Below are 18288 nucleotides of genomic sequence, written 5' to 3' on the forward strand. Positions count from 1 at the left end.
CATCTTTGTCAGGATCTTGGCGCCAGCCAATTTGTCCACTAGCTGACTAATCAAAGGCAGAGGATACGCATTTTTAACCGTGTGCTCATTCACGTAACGATAGTCCATAATCATTCGCTTTTTACCATCCTTTTTAGGAATGAAGAACACCGGGGACGTCATAGGACTTTTGGAAGGTCTGATGTAACCCTTCCTAAGTTGTTCGTCTATGAAACTAGATACCTCGTCTCTTTCGGGAGCAGAGAGCGGTATCATGTGTCCCTTCCTTGGTTTGAAGGTGTCTTTCAAATCTATAGCATGGTCCCAAGGCTTAGCCTCTGGGAAGCGCTCTGATTTGTGTTTTGAAAAGACTTTCCAGAAGTCGTGGTACTCGGGAGGTACCAGCCTCTTAATCTCTTCCTCAGGTTTTACCTCATCATCATCATCGTCGATCTTTTCTAAAGATCTGAGCTCGTAAACGTGACTAGCGTTTAATTTTTCGAGACGCTCATTGTGACGGACATGATTTGGTTTACCCAAGTTTACACATTCCTGGGGACAACGTGATAATGTGACAACCCCTGTCTGCCAGTTGATCTCAGGATTGTGTTTAAATAGCCAGGTCCAGCCTAAGATTAAATTAATCTTCCCTAGTTGGGTAGCCTCGGCAGTGACTCGTTCTCTGTGTCCTTGGTATTCGACCACAAAAGAACATTTGTGTGTAATACAGCCACCTGCGTTAAGCGTACCGTCAACGTTATAGACGGGAATAGACGTTTCTAATTTTACAAGGGGGAGTCCAATTTGCTCCGCCCAGACCTGATCTATGAAGATCCCGTTAGCGCCTGAATCAAGCAGTGCGCTCGTTGAGTGTACTTTGCCCCTGGCAAGGTTTTCCATGCCAACGTCTAAACGGATCTCCTTTTGGAATAAATACGTGCGCATCAACACACGCCTTGGGATTTCGGGAAAGGGTGGCTCTGAAGAAGAAGAAGAAGAAGAAGAAGAAGGAATCTTGAATGACACATGTTTTTCTATTTTTGTTTTACCAGAATCAAGCACCCTAGTGTTTGTCTCGCCGGGGCCACGCTCCAAGGGAGACGCTGGTGCAGCGGTAGTATCATAAATATTGCAGTTACATTTCTTCATACAAGTACATACTTCTGATAACAAATTTAAAAACTTATTTACAAATTGGGGAGCCATCCCCGTCATTCCGTTATTGCTCGTGCAACACCCCGGAGCAGGGGCCACTTTGTTGTGGTTTACTTCATTTTTACCAGGAGCTAAGGCACCCAAGTGACCTAAGCCCCGAATTCTTTTCCCTGAGCCTTCATTTCGTTGACCTGTTGGTCATAGAAGAAGGCCCGGATTTCGTCGTAAGAACGACCGGCCAAAGAGTTGAGCCGATCGTCCGGCTTCTCGATTTCTAGTTGGCGCGCCTGGCGCCCTTGATTATTTTTTTGTTGGGCAGCCTGCGCCCCATTTCTACAGTCTCGGGACATGTGTCCCTCTTGGCCGCAGTTGTAACAGTTGCCCTTGAATCTGCGCATTTGTCCGCCTTGGACCGCGCCGATATCCATAGGAGCACCCTGTCCTGGCTGCAGCCCGAACGGCTTGAACCCGTGAGAGTGATTATGATGTTGGTTTGATGACCCAGGGCGCCTCTGGGGTATGTTGTTTTGTTTGGTGGACCCGCCACCTTGGTGCATGGTGTAGAGCTCTATGGCTCTACCGACTCGTCGTACTTCCTCAGCCGCCAGGGCCAAGTTGTCACTTCGTGTATCCTGCAGATAGATCTGTTCGGCAATGCGAGGGTTCACATTGCGTTCTAGCAGTTCCACTGCGTGTTCATTGCCAAGACCCCCTTGGATTGAGAGGGCCAGGAACCGGGTTACGAAATCATCCGTCCTCATGTTTCCTTGTTTGAAGGAACGGATTTGCTGACGCGCCCAGTCACGCTCAGCTTGCGGTTTGAAATATTTTTCGATCTCTGTTTTGAGATCGTCCCAGGTGGGCCACACACCCGCGGTGTAGCATTCCTGGAGTCTTACTTGGGCGTATCGACCCGCCACAGGTCCTTTTAGGCGAGATAGCACCGCAGTGGCTACCTCAAAATCGTCGGCGAAAGTGTCCCAGTTCGCCTTGACCCAAATCTGGAGCTTGATCCACCATTCGGCAAATCGCGCTCTGTCTCCTTCGAAGGCGCCAGGGTCAGCGACGACTTCGACTTTCTTATTAAACTTTTTCTCTACCGAGGGGGTTGCTACAGGGGGGTTGGCCTGTATCTCGGCGAGCTGCGAGGTTAATTCAGCTATCTGCACACGCATTGCGTGCAGTAGCGCATTCATATCTTGGGATTGCGACGACATGTCGACTTGTTCTCTTTGGGTAACGTAAAAATTAGGTAACTGGGGGTCCCCGCTTGCTATCTGCGGATCAACCTCTTCCCAGCTGAGTATCGGATCTCAATCTCCGACTACCCACACTATAGTATTTGAAAATGTATATAAAATGTAAACGTAATAAACCCTGGTCCGAACGGTTGTCAGGGGGTGGTCCGCTTGTTAAGCTGTCAACCCTTCTCCAGACTGGCGGAGGCAAGTGCCTGGCCTGGTCAGAGGTATTCAAAAAAGAAGTTATGTATTTTTATTCTAATCAACAGTGGTTCCACACCAGCTGCTGAGCTAAGTACTCCCCTTAACGCTGGGGGCCGCGTATCACAGGTTTTGGGTTCTTCTCCCAAAGCACTACAAGGCCGTCGCTAGGAGCGCACCTATTTGCTATACGGGATATTCCTAACCGCTAACCAATCTCCTTCACCCTGGAGTCCGGGTGCCCAAATGATGGGACTTCTGCACACACGTGCGAGAGAGTAGAAAGAGCGAGTCCTAATGTAACAACCAAGAGTTAGTTACTCTGGCGCACACAAGAACACACTATAAGGAAGATGTAGAGGGAGTGGTTACCCCTTAAGCTGCAGAGAGTTTGTTGGTATACAACAGGAGGACTCGCTGAGGAGTCTCCTGGATCTATTGGGGTATATATACTACTACAGGTTGTTTGTACATGTGTACTATACAGTTGATGAAGGCAGTGGCTGATGATGTCATAGGGCCTAGCCCGTATGGCCAGCTCCACTGTGTGAGAGAGTTAAGTCTAAAAGTAAAAGAAAGGCAACGCGGCGCGAGAAAGGGAAATGCCGCGTGGCACTTAAAGTATAAAGTTAAAGCGGAGAATAAAAAGGAAAGGAGATGTCCGGAAATTGTGTTATCGTAACATCTGTGCTCGCACAAAACATATTCAACGCAAATATCATTTCATCCGAGATGACTTAGTATCAAAGGGAGAGGCAGTAATCAGATATGTTCCTACAGGAGATATGGTTGCAGACATTCTCACTAAACCCCTCACTCACAAAAAACACTGGAAATTCTCTAAAGCTATGGGACTACGGTTGCACTCGAGTGGGAGTGACAAAACTGGATAAACCCGGTCTCTGCCAAAGCAGCCATTGTTCTCCTAGGAGCACAATTGTACTCCTAGGAGTCATTATACTGTAGCGAGTAGCACCTCCGACTATAAGTAGTAGGGGGTTTAGTATAGGAATACCTCAGTCATTTCTATAGCCTCTCGGGCAGCGGCTGAGGTATGTTACATTACATTTATTAGAGATCACCTTAAACTAACATCTATTGTAGTTTCACTTAGGTAAATAATACAGTCATTTCTATAGCCTCTCGGGCAGCGGCTGAGTTTCACTTAGTTTTATTATGGGGAGCTTAAGTCACTTTGTTGACTCATATACAAGCCCTTTTAACCAACACTGTCTCGAGGCAATTTCTCTGTTAATATCAGTGTAGTATTGAAAGGGGAACACAGGCATAACCCTGTAGCATCACTAGGAAGCCTTAGCACCCTCCTGGACCGCTTTTGGACCGCTTTTTTGGACTCTTTTGGACCCTTTGGACCTTCCCGTGGACTTTTTGGACCTTCTCCATTATCCACCTCCACTGCTTTGCCAGCTCATTTCCATACCATGGATAAAACTAAATGTACTCCTCATTCATATTCTGCTCCTACTCATTGTTCTTGCTCATCTCCTAACTACCATCATTGTAATCAATCTGCCATACCTGGTGCAAAATACCATTTTTCTACTGTGGTTGCAGAGTCGGCTAGAAATGCAAGCCTCCACTCTATTCATCCCTCTGACTTACACTGCCCTCTCCAGCTTGATGCCGACATTGATTGGAATGCAGACACAGGTGCCACTTCTCATATGACACCTCATCATCACTGGATTCGCAATTATGCACCATATCGTGTTCCCATAAAGCTAGCAGATCATACTGTTGTTTATTCAGCTGGTATTGGTACTGTGGTGTTTAACCCTATCATCAATGGCAAGGAATCAAGGGCTGTAGAATTCTCCAGAGTGCTGCATGTACCAGATCTTCGAAATAATCTCCTCTCAGTCTTGTACTTAACTCGTCAAAGTGGTTTTAAAGTCATCATATCATCTCAATCTATGTTCTTCATATGTGGCAACACTCTCTTATTCACTGCAACCATCAACAACAATAATGCTGCATTCCTTGATGGATCCACTGTTTCTTGTGTTGAATTGGGACACTTTTCTGCAACATTTCCACTTGACTTAAACCTTTGGCATCGAAGATTGGCTCACCACCACTATGCTGATGTCAAGAAATTGACACAAGGAAACCTTGTTACTGGAATGACACTTGAGTCTAAATCTACTCCTGATCCTATCTGTGAACCATGTCTGTCTGGAAAAATGTCTGCCAACCCATTCCCTTCATCTTCTCATCGCTCTGCTCACCCTCTAGACCTCATCCACTCTGATGTACACCAAGTCTCCTCCCCTTCATTCTCTGGGTATCGATATTGGGTCACCTTCATCGATAATTACACTCAATTTCGTGTTGTTGTCCCTTTGAAGGCCAAGTCAGATGTCTTTAATGCTTTCAAGAGTTTCAAGGCTTATGCTGAGGCTCAATTAGAGCGGAAAATCAAGGCTCTGCGCAATGACAAAGGGGGAGAGTACATCTCCAAGGAGTTTGAGCAATTCACAGATGATCATGGCATTGTCAGACAGCATACCACCCAGAATAGGCCTCAGCAGAATGGAGTTGCAGAAAGAGCAAACAGGCTTCTCTCTGAAAGAATCACTACCATGCTTTCAGAGTCTGGATTGCCTAATATCTTCTGGGGTGAATGCCTAGGTGCCTTGGTGCATGTCTGGAATAGGTGTCCCACTGATGCAGTGGTCAATGCTACTCCTTATCAATTGTGGCATGGACATAAACCAGACATATCACACCTTCGTGTTTGGGGGTGCACTGCTTATGTGCATGTGCAAAAGGATAAGAGAGGTGTCTTTGGCTCTCACATGGAGAAATGTGTGTTCATTGGTTACCCTGCTGGGTACAAGGGTTGGAAATTCTACAATCCTACCACCAAACGCACCATTATCTCTGAGAGAGCTGATTTTGATGAGCACTACTTCCCTGGCTTGAAAAAGACTTCTACCACTGCCATTCCTACTCCACCTTTGCCACCTTCACTTCCCATGCCTTTGGGCCTGGATGAGGATGTCCCTGCACCAGGTCCAGGGGGAGATATTGACCCACCAGCTGTACTTCAGCAACCTCAGCAACCTCAGCACTTGCCTGATGATGGGCCTGATTTGGACCTTGATGCAAAACCACCTGTGAATCAACCTCTTGAGCTTCCAGATCACCCTCCTCATCGCTCACCTTCTCCTGACTTGCCTATTGCACTGAGACGCCCTGCAAGGGCTAGGAGACCACCTGGACCATGGTGGCTTCAACACAGACAACCTACTCCTGCCATTGAGAGTGATAACAGTGATAGTAGTGATTCTGAGGCAGTTGATGATGAAGTGGCACACTTTGGAGACTCTGCTGAGCCTAGGTCATTTGCAGATGCAATGAAGCGTCCTGATGCAGATAAATGGAGAGAAGCAGCCATGGAAGAGCTCCAAGCTCATGAGCACAATGGAACTTGGTCACTTGTGGAACTACCCCCTGGAGAAAAGGCAATTGGTGGCAAGTGGGTCTTTAAGATCAAGCACAACTCTGATGGCTCCATTGAGCGCTACAAGGCCAGATATGTGGCTAAAGGTTACAACCAGCACCCTGGCTTTGACTTCCTTGAAATATTTGCACCCACTGTTCGCATCTCATCTATCAGAGTTATCCTTGCAATTGCTGCCATCCACAACCTCCATTTGCGCTCCATTGACATCTCTCATGCATTTCTTAATGGTGTCATGGATGTAAAGGTCTACATGCAGCAACCAGAGGGATTCCATCAAGGTGGTCGTAATCTGGTCTGCCAACTCAACAAGGCCATTTATGGGACCAAGCAAGGAGGCAGGATGTGAAACCAGAAGATGCACATTGTGCTTGAAAAACTCGGATTTAATCACACTTACTCTGACTCTGCCATCTATGTGTTTAATAGAGGTGAAGTGCACATTATTCTACCTGTCTTTGTTGACGACATGACACGCATCCACATCCAATTCTGCACTTGACCAAGCTGTCAAGGACCTCTCTCAGCACTTCAAACTTCGTGATCTTGACCCTACTTCCTACCTACTTGGCATTTCCATCACCAGAGACCTCAGCAATTGCACCATCTCCCTCTCCCAACATCAGTACACTCTGGACATTCTGGAGCGTTTTGGCATGAAGGACTGCAAGCCTGTGTCCACTCCAATGGACCCTGGTTTACGCCTCACCAAGGAAATGTCTCCCAAGACACCAGAAGAAGTGCAACTGATGAAGGACATTCCCTATCTTGCTGCTGTTGGTGCTCTGATGTATTTGGCCACCACCACTCGTCCTGACATTACCTATACTGTTGGAGTTCTTGCCAGATTCAATTCCAATCCTGGGCCCACTCACTGGGGTGCTGTCAAGCACTTATTCCGCTACTTGCAAGGCACCCTCAATCACTCACTTGTCCTTGGCCCTGATCCTAATTCCACTGAACTCTTCACCACTTTCTCTGATGCTGATCATGGTGGTGACAAGGACTCTGGATGTTCTACTGGTGCTTACCTTGTCAAGATTGGATCTGGTGCTGTCTCTTGGAGTTCCAAACTTCAAAGCATTGTTGCTCTTTCCACCACTGAGGCAGAATATATTGCTGCTGTTGAAGCTGGCAAGGAGATCTGCTGGATGCGAAATCTGCTGAAGGAAATGGGCTATCCTATCACCTCTCCTTCCACCCTTCACATTGACAACCAATCTGCCATCTCTGTGTCTAAGAATCCTGAACACCATGGTCGAATGAAGCACCTTGATTTATGCTGGCATTGGTTGAAAGATATTGTTGGCTCTGGCCAAATTGCTCCCACCTTTGTGCCCACTGCTGAAACGCCTGCTGATTTGTTGACCAAGGCTCTGGCTAAGCCTAAAGTTGAAATGTTCAGACAGATGATGGGACTTGTTAGATCAGGGGGGAGCTAATGCTTGGGAGGTGTGTTACGATCTCTATTGGACATTTAAGGACTACTCATTTCTTTTTACTCATCGGTTATACCATCGGACCGATGACTCATTTCCTTCACGTACACTTCCGTTCCTCTCGCATTCACAGTACCTATTATAGTACTTAGTCCTCAACAGACGGACCTGCCCTAGATAGGACCTAACTCCTATCACCGATTCCTTTCCATTATAAATACCATGTAACAGCAGTAGTATTCTCTAATACGATTCTACGCAGTTTACGCTTACAAAGCTAGACTCCTAAGATCAGACTTCTATTCAGAAGAAGACCAACTCCCGTTGGAAAACCTCCACTCAGAACTACGTTCTCGAACTTGTCTTCGGATAAGTCTCTTTACAAACCTCGACGAACCCTCAGACTTTGTTAAGCACTTCGTGCGTAACAAGGTGCAGCATCAGGGGGGAGTATTAGTTTTGGTGATTCTGCACCTAGTTGTGCTATCTATTTTCCCTTCTTTCTAAATCACTTTCCTCTTTATTTTTTTTGCTGTATTGTTCAGTATTCACTGAGCATTCTATAATTTCGCCTTTGTGGCTGATTTGTTTACCTTTGTTTACAAAACTTCGGACTAGTATTGCAGAGTCCAGTATTCCTATTCTTTAGTTACTCATACTGGACTCTAGGTACTGTACACATTCTGTACTCTCTGATAATATAGTTACTTATACTGGACTCTAGTTCTGTCCCTGTTAGCTCTCAGCAAGTGGCTAGACACTTCCCAGAAGTTCTCAATTGAACAAAAGCAATACCTCGTCTGCTGGCTTGGCTTCCTGCCCAAACACAATGAGTGGATGAGGCGTGCGGACATTGATGATTGTCAAGCCCTCAACAACTGGATTGAAGAACAAAATGTCAAAGAGATGGAGGGGGTGGGTATAAGCTGATTGGCTCACACATCTGACATCATGCCACATCATTACCACAGCTACATCCCGGAATTCTGTTGTCCCCACATAACCCAGTTGTTTGCCGTTACGTAAAGTAGACCAGTCCTTCCCTCTTTTCCACCGCAGCCCGGTTCCAATTCTGTGTTCTCCTTCTCAATCAGTGTTGTCCACCTTACAGTGGTCTTCCGTTATTGTGGCTGAAAAATTATTGTGGCTGAAAAAAAGAAACATTGATTTTCCCGTATGAGCACTAAACAATTTTGATTTTTTGATTAAGCTTACTATACAGACAACCCTACAGAGAGGCTGTTTTTGAGAGCGACAAAACCCTCCTTCCACTAACATTAGAGTCGAGGATAAGACTCGGAGCATAGGCGTGAGAATACCGGGCCGGTTTGAAGCGGAGTGCGAAATGTAGGATGTCGGTGGAAAAGGTCCCAATTTAGTCAGCGAACAAGTTTACCCTTCGCCGTCAACAACGACGATGAGCGCTACGTACATTACTCCTCCACCAGGCATGCCCCCTCCGCCTCCTGGTTTGCCACCACCGTCAGGGTTCAGTGGACCATCAGGCTCACGCATTCCACCTGAAGTACTTTCACAAAAATCACAAAAATGGGTTCAAATGCAGAAAAAGAGATACGGCGAAAAACGCAAAGGAGGGTTCGTCGACATGGGAAAACAAGTGCGCATTTTTTTTTCGTTTTATCGGGTTGTATTGCATTCTCATTCTGCATAGGATTTACCTCCCGAGCATGTGCGAAAAATCATAAAGGACCATGGTGATATGAGTAATCGCAAGTTTCGCAATGACAAGCGCGTTCATCTTGGCGCGCTCAAATACGTTCCTCATGCGGTTATGAAACTATTGGAAAACATTCCTTATCCATGGGAGCAGGTTCGCGAAGTCCCTGTGTTATATCACATTACTGGTGCCATCACCTTCGTAAACGAAATCCCTCGTGTCATTGAACCGGTTTATCATGCTCAATGGAGCACCATGTGGCTTGCAATGCGACGTGAAAAGCGAGATCGTAGGCACTTCAAGCGTATGCGGTTCCCTCCCTTTGACGACGAGGAGCCGCCTTTGGATTATGGTGACAATGTCTTGGATGTCGATCCTCTTGAAGCCATTCAGTTGGAACTTGACGAAGAAGAGGATGCTCCAATACTTGACTGGTTCTATGACCCTAAGCCTCTCATCGACACCCCATCTGTAAACGGTTCATCTTATAGATATTGGTCACTTTCTCTCCCTGTCATGGCCAATCTGTACAGACTGGGACGAACGCTTCTCTCAGATCAGCCTGACAACAATGCCAGCTATCTTTTCGATAAAAAGTCATTCTTCACCGCGAAGGCGTTGAATATGGCCATCCCTGGTGGACCAAAATTCGAGCCTCTGTACCGCGACATGGATGCGTTTGACGAAGATTGGAATGAATTCAACGACATAAACAAAGTCATTATTCGGCAACAAATTCGCACCGAGTACAAAGTCGCTTTCCCTCATCTGTACAACTCACTACCCCGGTCCGTTCATCTATCACCTTATCATGTAGCCAAAAACGTGTACATCCGTACGGATGACCCCGACCTTCCAGCATTTTACTTCGACCCTCTCATCAATCCTATCTCGCTGCGAGGATTTACACCAAAGAACGCACCTTTAGTTTCTCACGAAGATGTCATTTTTGGTCCCAACGGGGCTGAAGACGATGATTTTGAGCTTCCTGAAGACGTGAAGCCATTCCTCGAAGAAAAACCTTTGGAGAATGACTTAACTGCCGACGGTATTGCTCTGTGGTGGGCTCCAGAACCGTACAACCGTCGTTCAGGTCGGATGAGACGTGCGCAGGACATTCCATTGGTTAAGGGTTGGTATCTTGAACATTGTCCACCGAATCAACCGGTAAAAGTTCGCGTGTCGTATCAGAAGCTTCTCAAATGTTACGTTTTAAATGAGCTCAAATCAAGGCCGGATAAAGCTATGACGAAGAAGAACCTTTTCCGCCAGTTGAAAGCTACAAAATTCTTTCAGACTACCAAGTTGGACTGGGTTGAAGCAGGCTTGCAAGTTTGTAGGCAAGGTTACAATATGTTGAACTTATTAATCCACCGCAAGGTAGGTACCATGAGGTTTATCTTCTGGTACTAATCTGACAAAGGCTTGATCGTAGAACTTGAACTACTTACATCTGGATTATAACATGAATCTCAAGCCTGTCAAGTATGCCAACAGTTCAGCTGTCTAGTATTTGCACTGACGTCCATTTCAAGGACATTGACCACCAAGGAGCGGAAGAAGTCTCGCTTTGGAAATGCTTTCCATCTTTGTCGCGAAATCTTGCGCCTTACAAAGCTTGTTGTGGATGCTCATGTTCAATTCCGTTTGGGCAATGTCGATGCCTTCCAGCTGGCCGATGCTTTGCAGTATATCTTCGGGCATATAGGTGCTTTAACAGGCATGTATCGTTATAAGTACAAGGTCTGTCTTCAGTTCCATACAATAAAGTGGTGATTAGTATCATATATTAATGACATTCGATCATTCAGCTCATGAGGCAAGTTCGGATGACAAAGGACTTGAAGCATTTGATTTACTATCGCTTCAATACTGGCCCCGTCGGCAAAGGCCCTGGTTGCGGTTTCTGGGCACCAGGTTGGCGTGTTTGGTTGTTCTTCATGCGAGGAATTGTACCTCTTCTAGAGCGATGGTGAGTTCGTTTCTATAACCTTGTTGGGACAAGTGCTTAAGATATACATCAGGCTTGGCAATTTACTTGCCCGTCAGTTCGAAGGACGTAATAGTAAAGGCATTGCCAAGACCGTGACCAAGCAGCGTGTAGAATCTCATTACGATCTGGAGCTACGTGCTGCAGTGATGCATGACATATTGGACATGATGCCGGAATCCATCAAGCAGAATAAGTCGAAAACAATTCTGCAGCATTTGTCGGAAGCTTGGAGGTGTTGGAAAGCGAACATCCCTTGGAAGGTACCTGGTATGCCTACTGCCATTGAAAATATCATTTTGCGGTACATCAAAAGCAAGGCTGATTGGTGGTGCTCGTACGTCCGCATATACCTCTTTGCCACTAACAATCTAATCGATGTGGTTCAGTGTTGCTCATTACAACCGTGAACGTATAAGGCGTGGTGCGACAGTTGACAAGGCTGTTGTTAAGAAGAACCTTGGTCGACTGACTCGTGAGTTCATATGGTTTTTCGTTTTTGGCCTTTTATTTATTGTTGTTCACTTCAAAAAGGTTTGTATCTGAAGGCAGAACAGGAGCGACAGCACGGTTATCTCAAAGATGGGCCATACATCAGTGCGGAAGAGGCCGTGGCTATATACACAGCTACTGTGCACTGGCTGGAAAGTCGCAAATTTGCTCCCATCCCATTCCCGTTAGTATCTTTTTCATGATCACTAGGTAATGTTTGCTAATAGTTTCCCCAGTCCCTTGTCTTATAAACATGACACGAAATTATTGGTATTGGCATTGGAGAAACTTAAAGAAGCTTATTCTGTTAAAGGTTAGTATGGAATCGCGTTTTGCTCTATCATACCTCATAACTTTTGTTCAGGTCGCCTTAACCAGTCACAGCGTGAGGAATTGGCCCTCATCGAGCAGGCTTATGACAATCCTCACGAGTGTATGTTTCTTGCGTGCAACTTTAAGTGTACCGCTATCTAAACTTCGTATCAGGTCTTTCACGCATCAAGCGATTGCTGCTTACTCAACGTGCTTTCAAGGAATCGGGGATCGAGTTCTTTGATACCTACGACAAGCTCATCCCATGTTACGACATCGAACCTGTTGAGAAGATCACTGATGCTGTAAGTTGTGACTATTTAACGAGTGAATATAGTGTAAGCTAATGTATCATCTCAGTATTTGGATCAATTCTTGTTCTTTGAGTAAGCGCCACTTTTTTTCCATCCTCCCAAAATGCCGATCATATATTAGGGCTGATAAGAGAGGACTGTTCCCTGCTTGGATTAAACCAGCCGTATGTTCCAGTCTCAATCTTCGGGTGTCGAGTGTCTTAAATGTTTCTTGCAGGATACTGAACCTCCTCCACTTTTGGTGTATAAGGTAGGCTGTTCCAGCTTTACATAATATGGCCGTACTGACAGACCGTCTATAGTGGTGTCAAGGTATCAATAACTTGACTGATATTTGGGAAACGAATGAAGGCGCATGCAATGTGATGATGGAGACGGTGCTGTCTAAGGTTTACGAAAAGATTGATTTGACACTATTGAATCGTTTACTTCGTCTTATTCTCGACCATAACTTGGCGGATTATATCACTGCTAAAAACAACACTGGTGCGTTTTCTCAATATACAATATTACTTTTGTTGACGGGCTTTTCCCTCTAGTTTTGACATACAAAGGTCAGGAACAGTCTGACACTTGCGCATAAAGGCACTAACCTGGTTGATAATAGATATGGCTCATACAAACGCTTTTGGTCTCATTCGTGGTCTGCAGTTCTCAGCATTCGTCTTCCAGTATTACGGTCTCGTCCTTGATCTGCTTATCTTGGGCCTGCAACGAGCCAGCGAAATGGCAGGACCCCCACAGATGCCGAACAATTTCCTGCAGTATCGTGACTCAGCTACGGAGACCCGTCACCCCATTCGTCTATACTCTCGCTACGTCGACAGGCTTCATATCCTGTTCCGTTTCACTGCAGATGAAGCTCGTGACCTCATTCAGAGGTATCTCAGTGCCAACCCTGATCCAACCAACAACAACGTGATCGGATACAATAACAAGCGCTGCTGGCCTCGAGACTGTCGCATGAGGCTTATCAAACATGATGTCAATCTTGGCCGAGCTGTCTTTTGGAATGTTAAGCAAAGTTTACCGAGGTCTTTGACAACCATCGAGTGGGAAGATACTTTTGTCAGCGTGTACTCGCAAAACAACCCCCAATTACTTTTCTCGATGTGCGGCTTCGAGGTCCGCATTCTTCCAAAGATCAGGACTATGGGGGGAGAGCAGTTCTCTTTGAAGGACGCTGTATGGAACTTGACTAACGAACAGTCAAAGGAGCGCACAGCTCAAGCATTTTTACGTGTTTCTGATGATGGTAAGTCGCGTCTTGTTCAGTTGACAGTCACGTTGCTCATCCTATCTTAGGTGTCCAGCAATTCAATAATCGTATTAGGCAGGTATTAATGAGTTCCGGTTCTACGACATTCTCGAAGATCGTGAACAAATGGAATACGGCTCTTATCGGTCTTATGACGTATTATCGGGAGGCAGTAATCCATACCAACGAATTATTGGATTCACTGGTGAAAGCCGAGAACAAGATTCAGACGCGTGTCAAGATAGGTTTGAACAGTAAGATGCCGTCGCGTTTCCCTCCAGTCGTGTTTTACACGCCTAAGGTTCGGTTTGACTTTATTGTGCCCTATTGTCATCTAATCTTGTCACATTTCAGGAACTCGGCGGTTTGGGAATGCTTTCTATGGGGCATGTTTTGATTCCTCAAAGTGACTTACGGTGGTCGAAACAAACAGATGTCGGAGGTCAGTGCTACTTATCTGAATGGCGTGGGCAACTTGTGACACTTTTACTCCTAGTAACCCATTTCCGAGCCGGAATGACGCATGAAGAAGACCAATTAATCCCCAATCTATACCGTTATCTTCAGCCATGGGAAGCTGAATTTTTGGATTCGGCTCGTGTCTGGTCAGAATATTCCATGAAGAGGAAAGAAGCGAATGCTCAAAATCGACGGCTCACACTCGAGGATCTTGAAGATAGCTGGGATCGCGGTATTCCACGTATCAACACGCTCTTCCAAAAAGACCGTCATACGTACGTCCCACTTCAGTATTATGTTCCTTCTGTGGCTTATGATTATTAGTCTGGCGTACGACCGTGGTTGGCGTGTAAGGACAGATTGGAAGCAGTATCAATTGCTTAAACAGTAAGTCATAAGTCATTTGTTTACTGCGAGTATCTGACCTTTTTGCAGTAATCCATTCTGGTGGACCTCGCAACGTCATGATGGTAAACTATGGCAGCTCAACAACTACCGAGTAGATGTCATTGCAGCATTGGGTGGTGTTGAGGGGATTCTGGAACACACTCTCTTCAAGGGCACTTACTTCCCAACTTGGGAGGGTCTCTTCTGGGAGAAAGCTTCTGGTTTCGAAGAATCTATGCGATACAAAAAGCTTACCAATGCTCAGCGGTCTGGTCTTAATCAAATTCCTAATCGTCGTTTCACCCTCTGGTGGAGTCCAACTATCAACCGAGCCAACGTTTACGTCGGTTTCCAAGTGCAGCTTGATTTGACTGGTATTTTTATGTATGTCTATCTTCTAGGATGTAAGTTTCTCCACTAAGTCTCCCTCGTCTAGGCATGGTAAAATTCCCACTTTGAAAATCAGTTTGATTCAGATCTTCCGTGCGCATTTGTGGCAGAAGAGTAAGCACAATTCAAAACAAATTTTCGTCGTACATAATTCCAATTGACTTTGACAGTTCACGAGAGTGTGGTCATGGATTTGGTACGTTGTTGACTTCTTCGTAGATTTGCTTTAAGTTAAATATCACAATCCAGTGTCAAGTATTTGACCAAGAACTGGAGCCACTACAAATCGAGACAGTTCAGAAGGAGACCATTCACCCTCGTAAGAGTTACAAGATGAATTCTTCTTGTGCAGACATTCTGCTCTTTTCTGCCTACAAGGTAAGGCTTCTTCCGTTGCAATTCTTAGAGTCCCCTGCTAACTGCCTGTAGTGGAACATATCGCGTCCTTCGTTGGTAACTGACGTGAGTAGTTTGCTCGTTTCTGCTTGGACCCCACTAAAACTAGGTTTCAGACTAAGGACGTCCTTGATGGCACGACAAGCAACAAGTACTGGATTGATGTTCAATTGCGGTGGGGTGACTTCGATACTCATGATATTGAGCGGTATACGCGGGCAAAATTCTTGGACTATGTATGTTTTTACATTTACCATCATAGCGAATCTAAAATTTGCTATTCAGGTCTCCGATTCCATGAGCATTTACCCATCTCCTACAGGAGTCATGATTGGAATGGATTTGGCTTACAACCTGTGGTCCGCCTACGGCAACTGGTTCCCTGGGATGAAACCCCTTATCCAACAGGCTATGGCTAAGATCATGAAAGCCAATCCCGCTTGTCACGTATTACGTGAGCGTATTCGGAAAGGTCTTCAGCTTTACTCCTCGGAGCCCACAGAACCGTATCTGAACAGCCAAAACTACTCAGAGTTATTCTCTAACCAAATTATCTGTAAGTTTCCTGTCGTTGGTAACCTCCTACAAGTTAAATACGTTACGCAGGGTTCGTGGACGACACCAATGTGTACCGTGTGACGATTCACAAAACTTTCGAGGGTAATCTGACGACCAAGCCCATCAGTACGTTTTTTATTCTTTTTTATACTTCTTCCGATCGTGTTGTTGAATTTTGACCTTCAGATGGTGCCATCTTCATTTTCAACCCTCGCTCTGGTCAACTGTTCTTGAAAGTCATTCATACCAGTGTTTGGGCTGGACAGAAGCGTCTTGGGCAGCTTGCGAAGTGGAAGACCGCCGAAGAAGTCGCCGCTCTCGTTCGCTCATTACCTGTTGAAGAACAGCCCAAACAAGTCATAGTTACCAGAAAGGGCATGTTGGGTACGCACAGCATTCCCCTGTTTATTCACCACATTACTAACATACATATCAGACCCTCTTGAGGTGCACTTGTTAGATTTCCCCAACATCGTCATCAAGGGTAGCGAACTCCAACTGCCTTTCCAAGCTTGTATGAAGATGGAGAAATTTGGAGACTTGATTCTTGTAAGGTCATTAGTTTCTCGAGAATCAATTTTTATTAACTGTATTTTTACAGCGCGCTACGCAACCGCAGATGGTGTTGTTTAGTCTTTACGGTGCGCTGAGTTGCTACTTCCGTGACGTTTGGAGTACTAATGGAACGTTGTAGACGACTGGCTAAAATCCATATCCAGCTATACTGCCTTCTCTCGTCTGATTCTCCTGCTTCGAGGCCTACACGTAAACAACGAAAAAGCGAAGATCATATTACATCCTGATAAATCTACCATCACGGAGCCGCATTTTGTCTGGCCTTCATTAGGTGATGAAGAGTGGATTAAGGTCGAAGTCGCTATGAAAGATCTGATTTTGGCTGTTCGTACTTTTCTTGATCCAACTAGCTTTCTCACTAATATATGAATTCAGGATTTCGGTAAACGGAACAGCGTCAATATCGCGTCCTTAACGTCCAGTGAAATACGAGACATCATCCTGGGACAAGAAATTGCAGCCCCCTCAGTGCAGCGGCAGCAAATGGCGGAACTCGAGAAGAGTACCGAGGCACAAAGTCAAGTTACCGCAATTCAGACGTAAGCTTAATTGTTGCATTCATCGTAGTAAATTATTGACGGGGACGCTTCTCTAGACAAACAACAGGTGTTCACGGTGACACCATTCAAACTGTGACAAGTAAGCTTCTCATATTTCATCATAACAGTTCAATACTAACTAATCGCTTCTAGCCACCAACTATGAACAGCAGGTATTCAGTAGCAAGTCTGACTGGCGTGTGCGAGCAATCTCGGCTACACATCTTCCCCTTCGCCTTCAGCATATCTATGTCTCGAATGACGATGTCAAAGACGATGCTGCCTCATTCACATACGTTCTTCCAAAGAATATACTACGAGCATTCATCAGCGCTGCTGACCTACGTACTCAAGTTGCAGCTTTCTTATATGGTGTCTCACCACCTGACAATAAGCAAGTAAAAGAAATCAAGGTATGTGAACTCATTGCCCACATTGCAGTGTGCTAATTTTATCTATTTTCGATGTTTAGGCTGTGGCTTGGGCGCCTCAAAGAGGCAGTAACAATAGTGTTGAACTGCCATCTCAACTACCAAAGGACGATTTCCTTCTGAAAGATCTTGAGCCTCTTGGATGGATTAAGACGCAAGCCCTTGAACTGCCACATTTGTCACCAACGGATGTCACCACTCAAGCAAAGTTGATGGCCGATCATCCAGAATGGGGCTCGTCATCGATTTGTATCACGGCATCTTTCACTCCTGGATCTGTTTCTCTCTCTGCGCATTCGATTACGGTTCCTGGATTCGAGTGGGGAAGGAAGAATGTGGACAATTCAGCAAATCCTCCTGTAGTTATTCCCACACACAATTATTTTCTTAGATCCATCTAACCATTATTTTATCCAGGGTTTTAATCCTAACATGTCGGAACGTGTACAGTTGCTCCTCTCTGACCGAGTTTTGGGCATGACACTAGTCCCAGAGGGCAGGATTTGGAATTACGGCATCGGTCTTACACAACTATGGGCTCCTTCTTTGAGCTACTCGATGACACTGGATACACCTCTTCTTTTCTGGGCTGAGGAACACCGACCTGCGGCTTTCTTGACTGTGAGTGTTCACAGTGCAAATACGATGGTGATTACTGACATTGCTATTACCAGTTCGCTAACATGGAGGGCGATGACAGTGCTGATGTTGAAAATAGCTTTGCATAATGTATCCTTTCCTACCTTTTCTCCTCATCAGACTTGTATCTTATATGTAGAATTAGTTATTACCTTTCAATGACGTGTGCAATGAACGTTTAAAAGCAACACAGATTTGGTGTAATCAGAGTTCTATGTAGCCAAAATCAGACGCCCAGATAAATGTACAAGTCAGACACCTCGTCAAGGTCTACTGTAACGGCGCCCCAGTGCAGTCTTGCGAATGAACCTTATGAAGTGTACCACGACTGCGTTCATTAGATCAAGAGATCATAATCTTGCAGGTC

The 18288-nt window shown here is 45.5% G+C and overlaps 2 protein-coding genes across 2 annotated transcripts; one reads left to right on the top strand and one right to left on the bottom strand.

The window, feature by feature from the left end:
• Positions 1 to 8206: 8206 nt before the first annotated feature.
• SERLADRAFT_470677 (uncharacterized protein) lies at positions 8207 to 8787 on the bottom strand (the record flags this gene model as incomplete). Its single annotated transcript, XM_007319734.1, has 4 exons — positions 8207 to 8275; positions 8298 to 8380; positions 8442 to 8649; positions 8718 to 8787. The coding sequence occupies 3 exons, from the start codon at positions 8443 to 8445 to the stop codon at positions 8207 to 8209; spliced, it is 156 nt and encodes a 51-aa protein (XP_007319796.1).
• Positions 8788 to 8934: 147 nt separating this feature from the next.
• Positions 8935 to 18106, top strand: SERLADRAFT_356705 (uncharacterized protein; the record flags this gene model as incomplete). Its single annotated transcript, XM_007319735.1, has 39 exons — positions 8935 to 9120; positions 9175 to 10560; positions 10616 to 10665; positions 10716 to 10923; positions 10992 to 11152; positions 11205 to 11507; positions 11560 to 11645; positions 11705 to 11846; positions 11899 to 11975; positions 12027 to 12095; positions 12149 to 12279; positions 12335 to 12360; positions 12410 to 12452; positions 12506 to 12538; positions 12591 to 12774; positions 12828 to 12842; positions 12896 to 13543; positions 13594 to 13847; positions 13901 to 13988; positions 14043 to 14280; positions 14330 to 14392; positions 14441 to 14776; positions 14829 to 14896; positions 14953 to 14978; positions 15032 to 15160; positions 15212 to 15244; positions 15295 to 15414; positions 15464 to 15734; positions 15785 to 15862; positions 15923 to 16120; positions 16173 to 16285; positions 16338 to 16377; positions 16431 to 16636; positions 16688 to 16851; positions 16908 to 16951; positions 17005 to 17264; positions 17324 to 17641; positions 17700 to 17903; positions 17957 to 18106. 39 exons carry the CDS (start codon positions 8953 to 8955, stop codon positions 18008 to 18010), a joined length of 7035 nt encoding a protein of 2344 aa, XP_007319797.1.
• Between the last annotated feature and the right edge of the window lie 182 nt (positions 18107 to 18288).

Source organism: Serpula lacrymans (genome assembly GCF_000218685.1).
Source record: "Serpula lacrymans var. lacrymans S7.9 unplaced genomic scaffold SERLAscaffold_8, whole genome shotgun sequence".
Lineage (NCBI taxonomy): Eukaryota > Fungi > Basidiomycota > Agaricomycetes > Boletales > Serpulaceae > Serpula > Serpula lacrymans.